This window comes from Artemia sp. Qi Xiang Cuo, chromosome 9, assembly GCF_049724085.1.
Source record: "Artemia sp. Qi Xiang Cuo chromosome 9, ASM4972408v1, whole genome shotgun sequence".
Taxonomy (NCBI): domain Eukaryota; kingdom Metazoa; phylum Arthropoda; class Branchiopoda; order Anostraca; family Artemiidae; genus Artemia; species Artemia sp. Qi Xiang Cuo.
Window position 1 is genome coordinate 8,162,772 of NC_142802.1, and position 22,888 is coordinate 8,185,659.

The 22,888-nt window shown below is 35.8% G+C and overlaps 1 protein-coding gene across 2 annotated transcripts in view; it reads left to right on the top strand.

Moving 5' to 3' along the window:
• AsnRS (asparagine--tRNA ligase) overlaps positions 1–22,888 on the top strand; it is a 96,794-nt gene that overhangs the window by 23,767 nt on the left and 50,139 nt on the right. For both annotated transcript variants that reach the window (XM_089094264.1, XM_089094265.1), the window contains 4 exons: positions 4,240–4,424; positions 6,848–6,967; positions 10,342–10,490; positions 17,466–17,594. In XM_089094264.1, coding sequence (XP_088950390.1) covers positions 4,240–4,424; positions 6,848–6,967; positions 10,342–10,490; positions 17,466–17,594 — 583 coding nt within the window. The remainder of the gene's footprint in view (positions 1–4,239; positions 4,425–6,847; positions 6,968–10,341; positions 10,491–17,465; positions 17,595–22,888) is intronic.

Here is a 22,888-nt window from a genome sequence, read left to right on the forward strand (position 1 = left end):
GAAATTTCTGTTGCCTTTGCCATTTGTACTACCCTCCTCCAGTGGGTATCTTTTCGTGCATTTGGATTGCTCAAAATATAAAGGTGAAAGGGATCAGTGTAAAAATCAGTCTCAGTCCAGTTAGAAAAAAATTACATACCCTAACCAACAGGGAATAAGGTTTGCATACCCCCTACTTTGAGATGGCTGAGACTCGATATTCTTCAGAACATTTACGGAAAATTATTTTTCGTCAATCTTTAAAATATAATATTTCTCAACGGTGTATCAAATTCACCTGGATGTGTTTTGTTTATTGTTTTCAGCTTTTTTTTAACATGAAGTAATTATACTTATCTATGTAAATTTGTTTTGCAATTGTTTACGAGCGTTACTTGGTTACAACTGAATGAAAAGGAACCAGTTTCTATTCAGTTATACTTCAATTCATTATCGCTTTTATTTCTACAAACAATAAAGAAGATAATAAAGTCTTGAACTGATGAGCTTTTAGCAATAAATATTATTATATATCAATTATTCAGTTTAATTGACGCAATGAGAAAATCCTTTAAGACAATGAATTGCAGACGAAAACTAATTGAATATTTCTGCTATATATTTAATAGTCATCCTCAGCGAAATAAAAAAGTAAAGATAAAACTCAAATTACAATAAAACTGAGGAAAAGAAAAAATCAAAGAGTCCCAGCATCATTACTTTTTGCAAGTTCAGCTCTGGCTAACACGAAAGGTAATTTATACACATCATATCAGCAACAAGCTTTTAATGCTGTTCTTGCTTTTTTGGAAGCATCCTTTTTTGTTTTATTAATCCTAGCCGAACTTGCATAAAATAACGAAGCTTTGACTCTTTTATTTTTATTTTTGGAGTTGGATTTTATCTTTACCTTTTTTTGCTTTGCTGAGGACGGCTATTAGACATCTAGCTGAAATATTCATTTAGTTATCTTCTGCATTTCATTGTCTATAAAATTTCCTCATTTATTGCTAGTATGATGGAAAAGCTGGTGCGCATTTAACTCATCCCCTGTTTAGTTCAGCTCAACCCCTTGCTCGTTCAACACAGCTCGCAATCAACTCTACCCCATTTAATTTAACCTTCATCAAATTTTTCCCCACTTAACTGAGCCTCCATTAAACTCAACCCCTTTCAATTCCGCCCAATGCAGCTTAACATTTGTTTAATTCAACCCTAATGCAATCTAAAGTCACTTCAATTCAACCTTGTTCAAACTAAATTAACCTAACCTGTTGCAGGGGTTGAATTTAATATGGGTCAAGTTGAATGGGCGTTGAATTAAATGAAGGTGGAATTGCATAAGGGTTGAGTTGAAGGAGTGCTGTGCTGCATAGGGGTTAGTTAAACGGGTATTGAGTTGAATAAGGTTGATTTGAATGGGGTTGAACCAAACAGGGGTTGAGTTAAATGGGGCCGTATTTGAACGAGGGTTGAGTTGAATTGGTTGAGTTAAAAGGGAGTTGAATTACATGGGAACCGGAAAAGCTGCGGGGTCTTCATTATTTATTTATTTCTATTCATTAACATTAAACTTATATCTTTAAGCGTTATAGTATTACAGCCAAAGGAAATGATTCAGTTCATATGAGTAACTTTGAGTACTTCATCTCGAGTGGATTGTCAACATCTAAAGCTGTGACATCAGGAAAAATTTCGTCCAATAAGGAAATTATGAAGATAAATACCCTATTTTTGGTGTTTTTGATTTATGGACAATAATACATCAGTCTACTTTTGAATTTATGTTTTTTTAAACCTCATAATTATACTAATATGCATGTGTTTAACCTATCAGACGGCTACGATATTCATCATCGTATGGTAGTTGTGCAACTATGTCAGAAACCAATCCTTTTGAATAAAAAAAAAAAAAAAAAAAAAATACAAAACCGGCAAAACAACAACATCATAATGCTGGTATAGACAAACAGCAAAAAGACAAACAAATTAAAAGTCTAAACCGATTCTGACTAAATTACTGTTCACTGTTTTTTTTTCTTATAGGGAAGGGCTTACACTAGCCGTCACAATAGCCGTCCTCAGCAAAGCAAAAAAAAAGAATAAAGATAAAATTCAACTTCGAAAATAAAAATAAAAACAAAACCTTTTTTCCTTTTTTTTGGGATTCAACATTCTTAAGCCACATGATATTGATATATTTAATTTAATTAACTTTAAGAAAAATTTGCTTACAAAACTCAATATGAGTCACCCAAACTACTACTACTACTACTAACAACTCATCGCAGCACCAAGCCGCCTGAGGCCAACAGCCACGCACGCTCCTCCTCCACCCCAATCTATTCAAAGCCTCCCTTTTTACACCCGCCCACGAAGTTCCCATTTCCTTTAAATCTTTCTTTATGACGTCCTCCCACCCCAGACGGGGACGGCCTGCTTTCCGTTTAGCCCTAGATGGTTGGCCGAAAAGAACAATCTTCGGCAATCTGTCATCCTTCATCCGCACAACATGCCCTAACCACCTCAACCTTTCTTTCATTATAGACCTAGAAAGCGGTATTGAACCACATTTTTCGTATAGCCTATTGTTTGAAATACGGTCAGTCTGCCGGGTACCCAGGACAATCCTTAAGCAATTTCTCTGGAAAACATATAGCAAATCTTCATCCGCTTTTCGGAGCGTCCATGGTTCAGAGCCATATTTGACCACTGTCATCACTGTAGCTTCTAAGATTCTAATCTTGGTTTGCAGACTTATCTTCCTATTCTTCCAGACTTTTTTTAACTGTGAAAAAACACCCTGAGCCTTGGCTATTCTATTTTTGACATCTTCACTGCTCAAACCATCTTTACTAATAATACTACCAAGGTAAGTGAAGCTTCCCACCTGATCAATCTTTTCATTACCCAACGTCACCTTTTCATCTTCACTTATTCCTAGCCTTAGTGACTTAGTCTTCCTAACATTAATTTTCAAACCAATACTAGCACCCTGAACTCGCAAAACCTCTAAAACTTCATTCATTTTGCTCACACTTTCATGTAGGATGCTTAAATCATCAGCAAAATTCAAGTCCAGTAGACTTTTTCCTCCCCATTTGATTCCGTGGTCTGATTAAGACAAATCTCCTTAAAAGGAACGACAAAACTAGCAAACAAAGGGGTCCAAATGTAACTCAAAACTGCACCTTCAGAACTTCATCCAATTTTCCGTACTCGAAAATTCTTCTGTGGTTATTCAGACCCTAAAGTAGAAAAAAAAGAAAGAAAAAAAAGGCTGTACTTAAATCTCTCGACTTTTTTCATCCCTCTGCTATGGAATATTGCATCAAAGGGTCTAAAATCCTCAGTTATATCTTCGTTTGTGATAAAAAAAAAAAATACTATGGCAAGTGGCGGGGGCTTCTATAACAAACATTAATTGTTGCAGAAATGGGAAGAACTGGAAGATAAAACACTAGACTAATAGATTTCGCATGTCTGAAAGATTCTAAGGTTGGGTCTTCAGCTCCATGGCCCTTATACCTGGGAGTATATAATCTTCCCCTTTTTTTTATTTTATTTTACTGGTATACTTTTCTGCTAAAAACCTAATTTAAGAAGATAGAGCAGGGTTTTATTCCAAAGTAATTATCGAGTTTTACAAAACTTGTGTTAGTAAAGGTTGCTTTTATTTTGGCCGTTTCGTGTTTTAGCCACAGATTATCTATTAGATTTCACCAGATACCTCACTTCTAGCAAAATACATAGGCTTACGTGCTCATCAATTACATTGGTTATTTAACATACTACCCCTCTCGCTTAATGTTATTTGATTGGATAACGCTCCACCCGCACTTGGATTGGATAACGCTCCGCCTGCGCAATGTCATTGGATATCGTCAACCGTTAGTAAGCCAAATCATCTGATCGGATGCCTTTTGAGGCTTGCAAAAATATTGATTTGTGACATCTGTGTAAGGATAATAATCTGTGCTTTAGCTATCTTTGTGAGCCCCTTTCTCTATATAAAGTACAAACGAGAATGGTCTTCTCTTAGTGTTTCAGTGAAACTGTGAAGAGAGAGTATAATTGAACTTGGACTAAAACTTAGATAAAAAACTCTTTTATTGGATCCTGCTTTGTTCTCATAAAGACATCCTAAAAAGTGATTTTTTGTGTCCTATTATTATATTTTTTCAACCCTTTTTATACATATACTTGGGTAGAGTTATGTAATTCATGCAAGATAAAGCTAATTTATAATTTTCTTTTCAGGCAAAAAGATGATGTTTATTGATCTAAGGGATGGTACTGGGTATCTTCAGTGTGTACTCACTGATATGTTGTGTCGGACGTACGAGGCCATTACTTTAACGACTGAATCATGCGTCACGCTTTTTGGAACGGTTAGAGAATTACCTCCAGGGAGCCACACGGCACCTGGGAACCACGAACTTATTGTAAGTATATTTCTTGTACTTCTTGACAATTACTTTGATACTTTATGCTTTATCCTTCCAGATATTGCTATCAAATGATACGAACTTGTGGTAGTCTGATCTGTGTCGATGCATTGAAAGTTTCTTATTTTTCAGCAGAAAATCTAAATTCATGCTCTGTTTCAGCTTGGCAACATGGCATAGTTTATTAATATTTGGCCTTTATGACCCTATAATTACTTCCAAGATTAAATACTTTATTATCCAGAATTGTTTGAGTTTACGCTAGATTTTTGTCCATGGTTCAGTTTGGCAAAAATGGTTGAACTTGCGCAACCAAAATTCTGTTCATAATTTTAAAACGACCAAAAGAAAAATTGTAGAAAATCCTGGTTTTCAGGTATGAATATGCCTAAGGTGGCAACAGGGGAAAAATAATTTGGATGCCCTTGGTACTTTTAGCTCATTGGACACATATGTCCCTACCTAAGGGAGAAGTGGGATATCGGAAGATGAACTAACACTTGGACAGAGGCTGATCACATTGGGTGAATTGAACTTTACTCTATCTGATTTTAAATAGATTATCGTAAATAGTCCAAGTGTTTGTTGATTTCATGCTAACGAACCAGATCCAAGTAAGTCAAAGAGACTCGCTTCCGTTTTTGCTTTGGAAAGAATAAGATTATTAAACAATATGTAGTTTATTTTATTTTGTATATAAATTATTGTTTTTAATTGTTTTAGTTTAGTACTACTACTGATGACGGTCACTGCATATGCAACCGAAATATCTAGTATTTTTGTGAAATTTATCTTTGTTTATTAAAAGGATTTTGTCCCTATTTGAAGTTTTATTTATCGTCATCGAAAGGCAGTGTGGTCTTCGAAATTATCTACGTCATATTTAAAGTGGGATTTTGAAAATTTCTCCAAGGATGATTTTTTCGAAGCACGGGATGGTTTATCTTGATGCCAAAAACTTCCCTAGAGAAGGCATGGAGCAAGCAAATCGTCGATTGTTGACGATTTTTGTCAATCTTTGGCTCTAATACCCCGAGAGGGATCCTTCTTATCAACTAGTGCGGGGAGTTTGATCACCACTATTTCTAGGGGCATGTATGGTTGCACTTTATGGATTTTCGCATGACACTATAATTTCAATCATCTGGATCCAAATTGACACTTTTGCAGCCCTTATGCTTTTGGGCTAATTTGGACATGTTAGGAAAAACGGGAACCCAAGGGTCGAGTTATTTATTTATTTATTTTTGCACCAGATTTTATTCAGGGAGTCTAAGATTTATCGGATAATCCATTATTTTCATCGAAATAATTTGTCCAAAAAGGGGGGAAATGAATCTAGATAAAAATCATACAAGTAAATTCGTCAGGTTTGACACCATCTGGGTTTTCAATGTCCTCTCAAAGCTATTCTATCTCGTGTTTTCATGTTGAACACGCATTTTTTTTCAGTTTAGCTCGTTCGATCGAAATTTTTTCGACTTACTGTCTGTTTATATAGCGAAAAAGATACAACAAAGGTTCGATTTCACTCAATTATGTGCTAAAAAATGATATTTTTAGCCCAAAACAGGCCGAAATTGGTATCGGAAGAAAATTCAAGTTATCTCACACGTTCAAGGACATCCAACCATGGTTCGGTGTTTTCCCCCTAAGCTTGAGATTGAATTCTTTCAAAATGAAAGTTTTGTACACGTTATAATTTGAGAAGGCAGAAGTCTTCTGCACGCAAAGCATGCATTTTGTATAAAAAGAAAATGTGAATTAAAAAAATAAATAATTAATAAGAAAAAAAAGGATCCGAGTCACTATTAACTGGATATATTTGTAATCGATCTTTACTTCAGTAAAAGAAGACACGTTTCCTTATCCCCAAAACAAAAATTATTCATATTTCAGGATTGGTTGATCTATAGCAGAAGATATGGATAGTCAGCAATATTGTTTAAATAGGACAATATTCCATTTATTATTTTATTGATATAATTTCAAAAATGAGATTTTCGAGGAAGCTTCTGGGAAATGCAAAATAAAAGGGAAACTATTATCAATTTTTTTTTTTTTTTTTAATCTTAAAAGCACTAGAAAAGTAGACAAAAGTAGCTCGACTTGGTGGATGGGGATATATCCCGCTTTGGTGGCATCTTGGGCTTTTGCCCCTCAATTCAAAAATAAAGTCGACGTAGCAACCAGCTGGTTTAAACTTACTGCTTTTTCGGGGATCAATCCTCAGGGGTCACTTATCTTGACCTTTGTTTTTGTAGCGATAATACTTTAGGTTTGATCAGTCTATTTCTGTTTTAGGTTTGATCAGTTTATTTATAATCAGTCTATTTTAAACGATTCATATTGTGTCCCATTTATCTACGGTTGAAAATAACCACTAAACTTAAAAATAGTGTTTTCCAAAATAATTGCAGGTAGACTATTGGGAGCTAATTGGTGGAGCGCCTCCTGGTGGCGCTGATGCTATTCTTAATGAAGAAGCGCATAGTGACATTATGTTGGACAATAGACATATTATGATTAGAGGAGAAAATGTGAGTCTCTTTTTTTATCGTTGCCATTTATGCTTGGTATAAGAGTAGAAGTCCAGATTGTTTTTTATATCTTTCGAGATTTTAAAAGCACAAGGACAGTGAAAGTAAATTATGATTTTAACCCCCAATAAGTTAAATTATAGTTTTTAGTGCATTACCAAATTGTTGTTATTCTTATCACATTAATTGTGAAAATAAATAAACGAAACTAATCCGTTAAATTTGACAGTTCATTTCGTCCATGACAATTTAAACATTAACCATTAGTTGATTCTCAAGGACAATTATACCTTCAAAGGAAAACTACACCTTCTTAAACTTTTTGCTGCCACATGTTTTTAGCTTTTTTTCTTTTTATTTTTTTTGCTTGTTATTTTTGTTTTTTTGTTTATCAGTTCTTTTTTTTATGGTTGTGTAATTTTCCACACAATACTGGCTTTTTCTACTGCTACTAGAAAAAGCCAAGACAGATAATCTGAGGGAGAGGCAAAGCTGGCATAAGCCTTTTTCAGGTATGTATAAAAGTGATGTCATTTTCACTTGTTGATAGATAGTCTATCATCCATCCATTAATCTTGAGGCAGAACTAAGGTATATTGGATAATGCCGGGCTTCGATCAGAGGGCGCGACAGAGTCGGGCCATGATTGAGGTAGCTTTGGCGATACCGGACTGAGTTTCAGCTTCGATAGATCGGCTGTCCGTGATGACGGAGCCAAGAGACGTGAACGGTTTCACAACTTCAACGGCATGTCCCAGCACGCTGAATGGAGGTGAGTTCAATGTTGCGTCTGCCGGATCGATGATCATTATCTTATTCTTTTACCAGCTAATTTTCAGGCCCACTTTAGATGCTTCTTCCGACAGCGTGGTAAGTCCTTCCTCGAGTTCAGCTGCAGAGGTGCATACCAAAGCAATATCATCCGCGAAGTTGCAAGCACTTAGGACTCGGTCACCAAACTACAGTCTATAGTAGAGACGTTTTTGGTTCGGTCCATATCGTAATCTATGACATCCTTAACTCACACCGGTTTATATTTCGAATACTTGGCTATGACGATCGTTTATCTGCACGGAGCTCTTAGTACCAGTGTAGAGGGCCTTGAACAGACGGCAATACTTGTCAGGGAGTCCTGTTTGTTCAAGTATCAGCAAGAGAGAATCAAGGTCAACCGAATCAAAGGCTGCTTTGAAGTCGACAAAGACAATATAGACTAGACTGTATGTTGCAACTCGTTTGCTTTTTCTACAACCTGACGGAAGGTGAAGATATTAGGTCGTGGACTTATTAGGCATGAAACCCGCTTGCTGAATCTAGTGGCATTTTTGGAGGAATTGTGTGCTTCTGTCCAGTAGAGTCATGGCAAACAATTTACTAGGGATTGATAGGAGGGTGATTCCTCTGTAATTGTAGCAATTGCTTCTGCTGCCTTTGCGTTTCCACAAAGGAATGATTAGTCCTTCTTTCCATTCTTGCGGTATTATCTCCGTCGTCCAGACAAGGGAGAAAAGCATATGTAGCCAAAGAAGCATTGCTGGTTCTTCAAATTTCAGCAGCTCGACGGTGATCCCACGGATTCTGGCCGCCTTATTGTTTTTCATTCTCTGCAGAGCTTTCTGTGTTTCTTCCACTGAAGGGAGGGATCAGGCATTGGAAGATTCTCACGTATGGTATGCTCAGCGGACGACAGTAGGTCAGGATCATCATCCACTCTATCAGCGTTCAGCAGCTTTTCAAAATGTTCCTTCCATCTTTCTAGTTGTGCACTTTCATCTTCAAGCATTTCACCAGATTCTGATCTTACTGCTTATATTTTTAGAGGTTTTCCTTCGCTAAGGTCTCTGACATGCTTGAACAGGGACATAACGTCACCTTTGCGAGCAGCTTCTTCCAGTTCATCTGTCTTTTTAGCAACAAATTGTTGCTGATCATGGTCAATAAGTTTGTTCCTGATACAGCTCAGCCGTCTGCATGTGGGCATATCGCCAGAGAGACCTGGCCTCCTACGCTGTTCAATGGTCTGCAGTGCTTCCTGTGACAACCACGGCTTCTTGGAGTGTATCTTGTACCCAGTGGTACGAGCGACAACTTCTACTGTGTTCTTATAGGCTTCTCAGAGAGTATCTGGGGCATTGGGGGTATTCAGGCAATCAAACCTATTTTGGATATCAACCGAGGACTTTTGCCGGATTTCATCAAACTTGAGTTTCTGAACGTCTAACTTCGGCTGGCTGCGCTTTTAGTCTAAGACGGAAGTTGGCGGCTACCAATCTTTGGTCGGTATTTCCGAGTTCAGCAAAGCGGTATGTTCGACAATTTGTGACTGACGGTCGCCATCTCTGGTTGACTATGATGTAGTCGATCATCTTGCGGGTGCGCCCTTCATTGCTGTACCATGCTGGCTTATAGATATCTTTTCTGTGAAACAGTGTGTTAGCACTGACCAGTTCACAGCTGGAGTTGTCGTGTTTCGTTATCGTTTAAGCTATCAGGGTTGACAGGGTCAATTATAGAATTGAAAGCTCCGTAAGGGTCAGGTACCATTATGGATGCTGAGACGGTGAAAACGGCAAGGCAGTTGTTCCCATCTTCTCAGCGAACTTTGCTTATGTGGCCTAAGAGAAACCATCACTGGGCTGTACCGTAGTTCTAATGTGGCTTATGCAGATGTCAGCGTTCAGATAAACCAAATCCTGCTTTTATTACAGAGGAGTCTTTGAATGTATTAAAAGGAAAAAGAAATTATGCCTAATAAAAGGGTTTTAGTTTTAGCTACATTTTTTTTTTCAGGAGCTCATAATTCGACTTTTTTTTTCTTTTAATTTTCTTTTTTTACGTAGCTTATTTTAAAATGGAGCCTTCTTAACTGTGATACCAGCGAACCCTGATCAGTTTTAAGTCATGAAAATAGAAAAAAAAAAACTAGCAAAAAATAATCGCCAAAAGAGGTATTTTGTCTTTTTATGTTGGACAGATACGTAAAGTGAACATATTTATGTAGTATTCTTTTTTGTTTCGATTTTTTTTTTTTTTTTTTTTTTTTTTTTTTTTTTTTTTTTTTTTTTTTTTAATAGGCCAGCAGAGCCCTGGAGATGGACTTTTTCATCGCTCAGTAAAGAAGACGGCCCTTCTTTTATTGACTTCTTTCTTAACTCGCTTTATTTTAAGGCTGAGCTTTCCCAGCTATTGTCCAGTCAGGTTTTGAACCCCGATATAAGCTATAGGTCTTGGACATAAAAAAAAATTATAATTACTAAAAGGAGACAAACGTCATCTTTTTGAAATGTTTTAGTTAGATTAAAAGAATACATATAAATAATGCTCTTTTTGGTTGTTGATTTTTTTTCCTTTTTTCCTTTTTTTCTTCTTTATAGACCAGTAAAGTTCTGAAAATGGGCTCTGTAATAACAGAACAGATGCGACAGCACTTCTTGGACAGAGGATACGTGGAAGTCAACCCACCTAGCCTGGTTCAAACACAAGTCGAAGGAGGTTCAACCTTGTTTAAACTCGATTATTTTGGGTTAGTTAGTTTATCAAATGACTTCTAATCTCTTCGCAATTGCTTGGCTTTCAACATGGGATAGATTAAAGCAGTGGCTCTTAATTTGAAATACTGGTACAGGCACGTACACATGCATTTTTGACGGGGGGGGGGGGCACAGAAAACAAAATTGTTTGGTAATTTTAGCAAGAAGTTCGTTGATATTCGGGAAAACATAAGATTTTGTGAGATGGGTGAACCCCGAGACCCGCCCTCGTGTATATCCCCGTACTGGGAGGCATGGGATTAAACATTTTCGTTTCTTACATTTGATTTATCTTGATTTGTTTTATTTTTAATTATCTTGACTAATTTATATTAGCTTCGAACATTTCTTTGATAATTTACAGTCAAGTCAGAGCGGTATAAGCATTCAAAGGGTGTGTTGAGTCAAAAGGGTAAAATTCCACCAACTTCTTTAATTCAAGTTGGGAGATTATGACATCCCTAACAGCGGTAATTTTTTTTGTTATTACAGATATATAATATAGTTTTCTTATATTTTAAAGTATATGTTAAGGAAAATATACTTTGGGGTGCTATGTTAGACACCTCAAGTCCTATTATTTTCTGTTCTTGCTTTATCTGCTGTCACTGATAAGCTGTTAACAAGAGCTACTGTGGAACAAAGTATAAACACATACTGAACAAGTACTGACAAAACCTATCCTCTCCACACAAAAAAGTGACCCTTTGTCCGCGTCTCCGAGACGATTCCATACCTATGCGAACCTGGCGCCTAAATTTTTCAAGTTCCGTCGGTGATTATACTTGTTCCGTAAAAGCGGTATTAAATTTAATTTATTGGCTCGGAGCGATTAAGTAGTACAACATTTCCCCTCTAGAGGCGCTGAGGTACGCGGGGTCACTTTTGGAGAGTTTTGTCAGTACTTGTTCAGTATATGTTTATACTTTGCTGTGGAACTAGGGCTATACCACCAGCTGGTTTGATTGCTTATTCATTAAGGGTGTTAGTTTGTGTTTATAATATTGTTGTTTGTTTTCTTTCTCTTTTTCTTTGTTCTACGCTTTTCTCAAGTGTTTGTGTAGTGGGTCATGAACAAATTACTATTATTTTTGCCATGAAATATTGTTGATTTATATTATAATTAGTTACAAAAGATTTTTAACCCAATTAATTTCCTTTAAAATGAGCCATTGAACAACTCCCTACGAGGTTCCAGTGCCAAGCTATCTGTGGAAAAGAAGAAACAAAAAAGAAAAAAAATATCCCGTTTAGGCAGAATGTTATAGTAGCTGCACTTTTCTTGATTTTCATGCCAATATATTTCCCTTGCTGTTGAAGCCAAGGGACAGAAAGTTACCAATGCAAGGTTTCGGACAAGGCGGTTCTAATGGTGTACTTTTTGTTTTGATCTGACTCCTTTTTTAGGAACTATGGGCTTTTATATTTCTTAATATTGGACGTGATCGTCTCTTACTAGGTTGCTAGCTACCGCTGCAACCCGGATAATATCAAATATTAGTGGTGTGAAAATGTTAAGATTATTTTAGCGGAAATGCACTAGTTTGTTTGTCTGAATCACGTAAGATAATGTTAAGTCGCGTATGAAATAAGAAAACCTAAGCAAGACTTTTTAAACGTGAAAAATTAAAGGCAATAGCTTAAATAACTTTCTTCTATAACTTTTTTGCATGCAGGCAATGATCCTCGTAGCGCAGGTACCGATCTTCTGATTCTCTGCCTTCGGGCGGGAATGCAATGCTTGGCTAGGGGCAAATCACCCGACTTTCCTCTAATTTTCCCCCAGGTTTCTCTAGGTACTCATGTGGAGCTGGGTCGACTCTGGCTGAGCTTACAGAGTGACACCACTGACTCCCGCTCCAAACCAAACAATCAGTAAGAACAGGTATCGAATCCCTAGCCTTACCAACATAGGATTGAAAGTTTAGCGTGAATAAACCAAGCCGCAATATGACGAATATCAATAGGTACCCACATTCAGGGAAACACCATCAAATGGAAAAACGCTATTTAAAATTTAATATCATTAAAATTAAATTGATATTAGAATTATAATTTTGAAAGTAAAATAACCTTTGTGTTATATTTAGAATAACCTTTCCGTAATATATATTTAAATTTTTCTTGTAATTTGCTGCTCTTTGAATTTGTCACTGCTTTCAAGAATTTTTTCTTTTTTTCAGCCTCACGCTGGTTTTGAAGAATAATTATTGATTATTAGCAATTAAATTTAAATTAAATATAATGCAAAAATTATCCTATGCGTCCATTTCTTACAGAACATAAAGAAATGTTTTTCATAGGTGTCCAGTTTTAGGTGATTTAAACTCGTAAGTTGAATTACTAAAATATAAATGCAATCCTGCTGCTTCTGAAACCAGTCAAGCATTGTAACTGGTAAAAAAATTAGAAATACCTATACAAATGAAATTACCAACATACCTTGTTAGCTGCATAGGTCCATAGAGCGTATTTCTGTTCATGACCCAATATCATCCCAATATTGGGATGATATATGTCTTAGTTCATGAACAGAAATATAGTCCTTATTTGGTCGTTGACCGAAATTTCGGTGAAGACTAGTCTTGATTCACAAGTAGCAATGGACGATACTCTGGAATTACGTCAGGGCTTAATGAACCATCCAATATTACTTACGTGTCACTAACTGATACTTGCTTCACTGTCATCAAGTCAAAAGAGGTAGTTCATCTTTTTATCTCTTTGTAATTTGTAAAAGCCGACTTGCACAATGCCCTAATGAAACGTAATTACAATCGGCCAAAGCTAATCAGGATCAGAGGTTATTGAGGCCCTGGTTCATTGCCAATATATATGGCTGCTGCCCAAAATTTCAAAGGCTTTTGACGGAATTTAGCATAGATCCTTGCTAAAGGAGGTCAAAGCACCTGGAATCGGTTGTCGACATATGATGTGGTTAAGATTCTATAAGTCGCTCTTTGACAATGTCTTGTTATCATCTGATCAAAAGTTCTTTCTCCCACCTGAATGTATTCCGCTCTTCTTATAATATTTTAGTGAAACGATATCAACTTAGCAAACCCTCCACTCTATTTTGCTAATGGCAAAACATGAAGCCATCTCAAACAATGTAGACTTTATTAAGACTTGCCAGATATTCTGGAAATTGGGAAATGGTGTGATGCTGGGACATTTCACTTTAATGGAGTAAAACTTAAGCAATTCCTTATCTTCCTATAGATGGTCCCGCCCAATCTTCAGGAACGAGGCAATTAAGAGATTCGCAGAATTAAATCTTCCGTGACTTCATTGTTCTGCTGACCTTTTTTAGAATGCCTAAATCAACCAGATCCAATATTTATGTGCTAGAGTGCTTAAACTAGATCTTCACTTCAGAGAGGAGAGGCTGTAGCACAATCAAAGGCTACTGCTTCTTTCTAGTAGCAATGGTCGGAAGGCGTTTCAATAAATGGCTTTTATAAGTACGTCTTTTCACCTCCCTTTTGAAGAACTCGCTCTCCTTGTGCCACTGTTTGTCAAGGCGACATGACAAACACGAAGCCACACCCCTGGTTGCCTAAGGGAAGCAACGCTGATGATGATGGGAAAGGATGCTTGAAAAACAGTGTTGTTTGGTACTGCACCCCCCTCTGGAGACGTCCTCTTGTGGGGCTATTCCTTTAATCGATGGTTGAAGAGGGAGCATAAAGCTTTGTTAGTATATCGTGGTTGCAGCGGTAGCTGCAACCTTTTACAATACGAACTTCTCCTAATAGTAACCCAAAATTAATTATTTGAAACCAAATGGGGTCGAGATGAAAAGTACACCATTGGAATCACCATGACCGAAAACCCTATACATGAAACTTGCTATCGCCTGGGTTGACGAACAAGGAAAATCACTTTTTTGCATAGTAAGCACTTATGTGTCCTTTTTCCTTTTTCACTGATATAGGGATACTGGAACATCATAGAGAGCTTGTTAAGGGCTCATTTTAAGGGAAATTGCTACATCTTGTGCTTTTTATAATTAAAAAAACATACTATTCAAAATAAAATCAATTTTTTGACAAAAAACAGCATTTTCGTAAACAAGATGAAGAATGATGTCATAATCGTAGGTTACAACCATAAATGATGTTATGTTAAAATCAAACAGTTCGTGGTAACGAACTGTAAGTAAGGAGCGACCCGGCTCAATGGTAACCGAAACTCTAAAAAACGTGATTTTGATACCAATAGATACATCAAAAGAATCAGATTATAATCCTGATGTCAAATATATAAATTTCATTAAGTTTAATTGGACCCATCAAAAGTTACGTGCCTGAGAAAATTTGGCTGATTTTCGAAAAAAGGGGGAAAGACCCCCTAAAAAATAGAGAACCTTAATGAAATTCATACCATCATATTCAGCGTATCAGAGAACCCTACTGTAGAGGTTTCAAGCTCCTATCTACAAAAATGTGGAATTTTCCATTTTTTGCCAGAAGAAAGATCACGGATGCGTGTTTATTTGTTTGTTTGTTTGTTTATTTGTTTGTTTGTTGTTTTTTTTTCCCCAGGGGTGATTGTATCCATCCAGGAGCCAAAGAAAATCATAATAGGATTCTACCAAACGGAAATTGAAATTTCTATTACCCCCTTTCAGTGACCAAAAAAATGAAAACCAGGTTGGCCCCCTTCAGCACTCATTTTTTCCCAAAGTTAACTAGTCCAAACTTTCAAATAGTTATTTTGTTTAAAATAATTGAAAATATGATAAAAATGTCTTTTAGGATGACTTGATCCCCCAAAGTCTCCAGGGGAGGGCTGAAAGTTATGAACTTTACTCAATGTTAACATATAGTATTGGTTATTGGGAAGTATACAGACTTTTTAAGAGGAGATTTTTTCTGGTAGGTGGGGGAAGGAGAGTGTCGGCGGATATAGGGACGGATAATTACATGACGGAACTATTCCGGGGGGCCGGGACCTGACTCTGCAGCGCGCCCCGGATTTCCCAGCCTTCTTCTAGAAAAAGATCAGGAATTAAATAAAAAAAAACAAGTTTTTCAACTGATCAACTGATTGTGATTAAGAGGTCATTTTTAAAGAACTGGAAAAAAAATTCAAACTATAGTTTAAAGAGCAGGGTATTGACTAGGGGGCGAACCCCCTAATATACGTGTTAAAATTTTATGAATATAGAAGTTCGTCACGTAAGTTAATTCTAAGTTACGTATATTTATTACTAATAAAACGTTCGTAAATAAAATTAAACAAGTTTCGAGAAAGCCATTTAACCAAATATAATATGCAAAATTTGTTTTAATTATGCATGTACTGTGAGCCGAAATCAAAACCTGCATCAATTCAAAAATGTTCAAAAATTAAATAAAAAAAAATAAGTTTTTTAAACTGAAAGTAAGGAACGACGTTAAAACTTAAAACGAACAGAAATTATTTCGTATATGAAAGGAGCTGTCCCCTCCTCAACGCCTCGCTCTTTACGCTAAAGTTTGACTCTGTCTCACAATTTTTTTTAAAACAATAAAAAACTTTAGCGTAAAGAGCGAGGCGTTGAGGAGGGGACAGCCCCTTTCATATACGGAATAAAGAGCGAGGCGTTGAGGAGGGGACAGCCCCTTTCATATACGGAATAATTTCTGTTCGTTTTAAGTTTTAACGTCGTTCCTTACTTTCAGTTTAAAAAACTTGTTTTTTTTATTTAATTCTTTAAAGGATGGCCTGGGTAACTATGTGGGTGAAAATACGTTATAGGCACTTCTCAATTAATGCACTTGTTACTTGAGGTGCTCTGTGGTTACAAAATATCCAGCAAAAAAAGTAAACCCAGTCATGAAAATAAATTTTGTGTAAAAGCTCTTGAAGTTAAATTATTAATAATAGATTTTTGCTTTCAAAAAGCAACTTAAGCCGTAATTTCTTAAGAGCAGTCAAAAAATGTCTTGTCAATTCACAATAAAAAGTACAAAATCTTTTTGGTAAAAGCTGTGAATGGTATATTAAACGAAATCCAAATACATAAGGTTTGCTGTCGCTGTCAAAGAAAATTAGGTTATTAAGTTATTAACTGCTGAAGGAACCCTTCAGCAGTTAATGAAACGCATCGGTCCCTGCAGCAATCAGAACTTAGTTCATGATTGTAATGACGGATATTAAGCTGCAAGTCTGGTAGATATCGCCAAATTAAAGAAGATAAATATGTACTTCATGAATTTTTGTATATCCTCAAAATAGTGATCGACTGTCTATTCATTTGAATTTAGCCTATTCCAACTAGGTTTTTTGTTTAGTTTGCCTTTAAAACCTCACTCATTGAATACAACAGCTGCCATAGGACAGTTTCTGATGTAGCCTATCCTTCCACAACTCTGCTCCATGTCCCTGCTCTCGTCATCTGCACTGTGATGTATTGTCTTTTTATGCCTAACCTGCTCCTTCTCAGTTGGCATTTCCAGTCTTTTTCTTGAGATAGAAGAACAAAGTTGTTAATCCGTGGTTTGTGTAAAAAAAGACATTGAGGTGTATGTTCACCTTGTGCCAACGTCAGTTATGAATCACACGTTTACCCAAGAATCTTCTCATTAGCCCCTAGTCACAGTAAAATACAGATAAAAGGACACTTACCATGCTCTCCTTAATTTTTGTTTCACCGAACAACATCTAATAAATATCCAAATTTGGATATTTATAATAAATATTTTGAATGATGTTTTTCTGTGTCGTGGTTTTCCAGGCTGTCCGATCCCCTGGTGTTTTGTAAAAGGTCAGTAAATTTCTAACGAAAAAGAATGAGCTGCTATGAAACAAATGGAAATGTATGAGATAGTAGTTTGAATGAGATATGTTGTACATTGTGGAGGTGCTTCTTAAGATTTATAATGTATTTCAAAGAGAAGCATTTTCTCTTTGTATTTTTTTTTTGGGGGGGGGGGTAATCTGATAAGTAGGATTTTATAAAACTTGTTGACTTTTTATAGGGAAGAAGCTTATCTGACGCAAAGTTCACAACTTTATTTGGAAACTGTAATTCCTGCTTTAGGTGATGTTTTCTGTATACAGAAAAGTTATCGGGCTGAGCAGTCGAGGACTAGACGCCATCTTTCCGAGTGAGTACTTTAGTAGTTAAATTCTTATTTCCTGATTATTGTAAATATATCTTGTCCATTATAAAAAACGAAGAAAAATAATCTGTCTTATTATTCCTATCCCATCACTTGGGTTGTAGATACCTCTTTTTCTTAAAAAAAAAGAAAGAAAAAAGAATCGAGGAGTTTCCTTGTGTATAAAAGCGGTAAGCGAAGAGTATTGTTCTTTTTTTAACATCATTAATATTTTCGTATTATTTTCGTATATTTCGTAATATTTTCGGTGATTAATATTTTCGAGTTTTACTAATAAAATCTCTTGTACATTACCAAATAATGCGGAAATCGGACTGATGTATTTGTTATTAGGTTGCCATGACATAGTTCATTATCAAGCAGAAACGAACAAACGATGTCGCTATTTGATATCTGTCATGTATGTCCAGTTAAATGCAAAACTTTGTAAAATCTTCACAGATAATTTATTGCGACAAAATAATTTCGAATACATATTTAGAATATAGTATCTATGGTACATCTTTCGTATTGTACATTCACATTCAATAAAAGTTCATATTTTCAACAGCAAGTTTCCCTTTATCTTGTCGACTGGAAATAGGGTTACATTTTAACTACTCGAACAAAATTTCGGGGGGGGGGGGGGGGGGTAAACCCGGTATCCTTCCTCAGATATGGCCTTGATTGCAGGTGTGTCAAACTGAATATTTCGAAGTGCCAGTCATTTTATCAAAATTCATCCGCCGGTCAAGTTTTCATTAAATTCTCAAAAAGCCTCCCAGAAAGTTTATTTAAAAGAAAGACTTTTTGAATGCTCGAACCTATCCGTGTTGCAGCGGTAGCTAACAACCTAGGAAGAGACGATCCCGTCCAATACTAAGAAATATAATAACCCACAACTCCTAAAAATAAGAGTCAGATAAAAACAAGAAGCACACTATTAGGCTGAAACCACGATATTCTATAGTCGTATATTCGCTTTTGCTGCATTTTTTTTTCTTTTTTCTTTTCCTCGGATTGCGGGGCACTGGAACATCGTAGAGAGCTGTTTAATGGCTCATTATAAAGGAATTTGAAAATGAACCAATTACTGCATTTGAACACTGCTCTTTTGAATATTCTACATAGAAGAGGAAGAAGACCTATTTAAGATATTCTACATATAATGTGTTTTTTTTTCGGTATTATGCGTTAAATAGTCTATTTTTCGAACAGGAAATTCTTTGTCGGCCAAAAAATAAACTCATCAATTCTGATTTGAATAAGAAGCCAACTGAATATTCGCTCACAAGAAGATTTTTTGTTGAATGACGTAGAATCCGGCTGTGGAAGAGAAATCAGACTCCTGTCAATGAACTTCCTGTTCGAAAAATAGATTATTTAACGCACAATACCGAAAAAAAAGACATATTATATGTGGAATATTTTTTATAACTGAATATTTGAGAGTGCCAGTCTTTCTCTCAAAATTTATCTGCGGGCCAAAATATGATTATATTCTCTGAAATCTTCCTAGAAAGCTTTATTAAAGAACGGCTTTTCTGTATACCTACGAGAACGGCTTTTCTGTATACCTCGTATTATTTTAATATTGCTTATTCGAACATATTCTAATAATAAAGTATTTTTTTAGTATTACATATTAAATAGTTCATCTTTCGAACCAAAATCTGGCCTTTATCTTGTCGACCTAAAATATGTGCTGTTCAACTCTGATGCAAATCAGAAGCCAACTGAATAGTCGCTCACATGAAGGCTTTTTGTTTCGTCGAATGACGTGGAATCTGGCTGCGAAACTGAAATTAGGTTCCCGTCAAAACTGAATATTTGGGAGTGCTACTCTTTCTGTCAAAATCTATCTACGGGCCAGAATAAAATTGAATTCTCTAAAACTTCTTGGAAAGTTTGTTTAAAATGACGATGCATTTGAATATCTATTATTCGAATGCTACTCATTCGAATACGCTGCATAGGAGAAGAAGAATTATCTAAAATATTGTACCAATAATATATTGTTTTGCTTTTTTGCATCAGTTTATCTTTCGAACGGAACCTTCCTCGTTATATTGTCGGCCAAAAAATGAACTATTCAACTCTGATTTGAATCAGAAGTGAACTGAATATTCGCACACATAGAAATATTGTAATTTCGTCGAATGAAATGGCATCTTACTGAAACGAAAATAGGCCCCCTGTCAGAGGCTTGCTTAATTGCAATTCGAAGACGAGTGTAATTCAAGTAGCAATATTGCAAGTGTTTCAAACTAAATATTTTGAATTGTCAATCTCTCTCAAAATTCATCCTTAAGCTAAAGGGTAATTAAATTTTCTAAAATCTTCTTAGAAAGTTCATGTAATAGGAAGGCTCCTTAAAATACCTTTTTAAAATATTCTACTAATAATGCATTTTTCCGATATTGTACATTAAATAATTCATTTTTCAAGGAGGAAGCTCTTCTTTATTTTGTCGGCAGGAAAAACAAAATTTTTCATTCTGATCCGAATAAGAAGCGAACTGAATATTCCCACGCATAAAAGTATCTGAATTTCGTCGACAGATATGAAATTCGGCTATCGAAGCGAAATTAGACTCCTGCAAAATTTAGCCAAATTATGGTTTTTAGAGGATCATGATTAAAATCAAATGTAATTAATCATAATGAAGAATGAACGAATTATATGCAATAGACACACACAAGTTAGAACAACGATTTGACAAGTATATGGGACTGCAGTTAAAGTAGCCTTACTTTTTGTGTTTATATTTATTAAATAAATTCTTTCAGAACTATAGCAAATTATCCTGTTGCTTATTGAATAACCCCCATAGATGGCATTAAGTTGCAGTAGTTGAGTAAAGGCACTTTATTTTGGATGGCTAGGGACAAAATATATATGTTTGTAATTAAACCGACTACAAAATGTCATCTTAATTCGTCAATGGTATTAATGCTATGTACCACGGCTAACATGATTTTTTAGCAGGATTGTGATGAACCATATGATTGTTAATCGTATTATGATAGTACTTAGTCTGAAAATTTTGAATATAAAAGAGCAGTTAATCAGGGGTACAAGCTGCATTATAAAGCCCTTGGGGTGGTCATGACAGGTTTGGCAGTGTGGCGAAGGGGTGGTGCTGGGTCAACTGTTCTAAAATAGTGTTTAAAGATAAGTACCAAATACTTGACCAAATTTGTTTGTGCTAAGTATTTTCTATTTGTACCAAGTATTATATATCGACCAAAGGTATTTGTGCTAAGTTTCATAAATAAATTGTGCGTAAACTACGTAAGTACATAACTCCAAGCAGGGCCGTATGTAGGATTTTTGTTTGAGAGCGGGGCACAAAAAAAATTCAAAAAACCCATAAAAAATTTGCTTATATGTATTTTGTTGCGTTTTTACGACTCAAATAAACATTTCTGGGGAGATCGTCAAATCCCCTAACCCCCTCCCCTGGGTACGGCCTTGGCTCCAAGCCTTTTTTTCATGGTAGAAGGAAGTCCAAGGAAAGTATGTATCTTATATATTGTCTGGAGAGCAGTTGGCGTTAGTTGTTTCACCACTTGCAAAAGTAAAGAGAAACATCGTTTTATTAGGACATACTAAAAGTTAGCTTCGGATATATAAAGACCTTTATAAAAGGAAAACCAAGAAAAAAATAATACCATTTTATTCATTATATCACTTACAGTGAGTGACCCTATGGAGTGGCGAAATAAAATCATAACTGTTTTTTCAGCTTTTTAACTTTCTTAACTATAGGATCTTTGTTTAAACAGTTAAAATCGTATCTTTTATAGATACCCCTCCCTCGTATTTTCAGTAATTTGGATGATATATTAAAAATAGATAGGGAAGTGCTGACTAGGAATTCCTTACTAAATGAGGAGTCAAGTCATCTATGTCTTCTGCGATTAGAACTCTGCATCTTCTAATCGGTTCCTTCCTGTAGTCAATATGCCTCTTGTGGCAGAAGATAGGTGTTTTACTTGAGTGGGTAATTGTAGAAGGGTATTAAATTTCCTAAATACTTTTTTAACATTCAAGTAGTTTGAAGGAAATTGAAAAACAGCGATGTGATTAGTGCCTACATTCACTTCTAAATCAGTACAGTGTCCATATCTTCTTAAAACAGAAATAAGTCGTTCCTGTCACTTTGTACTAGACTTTTAAAGAGCGTTTGACAGCTCATCACTGGCGACGTATACTTATTTTATTCATTTCTTAGTTTAGACTGTATTATTCTGTGTTTTGTCCAGGCATTACTGAAGCCTACGATCAAGATTGGAACCAAAGCGGAAGTTAGTACCGATAACTATTGTACTAAATGCTCGCTTCGGGCTTGTCTGTATAAACTACACCCGGCCCACAAAGAAAAGACGCACGGAGTTTTGTCAAGATTGCATTTATTTTGTTTATAACTATCCAAGATTCTCAAAACTAGACAAGATCCTGAGTAGCTATGACTATTACACTGAATGCTTTTTCTTGCAATGTTATTGAGAGTATTGGCGAAAAGTGTTCATTAAACCATGTATAATGGATTTCCATTCTTTTGACATTGATATATTTTTTGATCAGGACTGTCGTTATTTCCGTAATTATAAATAGAATTTCTGTTTTAATCTCTCTCCCCCCCCCTCCACGCCCTTTCAGGCAATTTGAATTCACGTCTGCATGTACAGAGACAAGTCGTTCCTGTCATTTGTGCTAGACTTTTTCTGCCTGCATTGGCAACAAATATCACTTCCTTTTTTATTTTTAAGTTTAGACTGTCTAACATTCTGTTTCTTTTCCTTGCATGGATGAAGGCTGCCATCAATTTTAAAACCAAGAGGGGAGCAAGTAACTATATGAGTATTATAGCAAGTAACTAGAATACTTTTTCCTGCATTGTCATTGAAAGCATTGGAGAGAAGTGTTTGTAAAACCATTCACTGTTTTTTCAATTTTTTATATTAATGCATTTGCTGCATCTTAGACTGCTGTTAATTCTGTGACTATGAAAGACATTTCTGCTCAAGTCGATTGGGGGGTGGGGGGGACTCCGTTTTAGTCTTTCAGACAATCTAAATTTACATCTTCGTGAATACACTGGCGAAAATGAGTTTTTTTTTTCCTTTTTAAATTTGGTCTGTCTTTTGTCCTTGCATGGCTGAAGCCTACCATCAAGATTTGAGCAAGTAGCTATGAATATTAATCTAAATGTTTTTTCTTGCAAAGTCATTAGGAGTATCAATGAGAATACGAGCATCAAGTTGGTAATTCTACTATCTTGGTAAAACTAATCT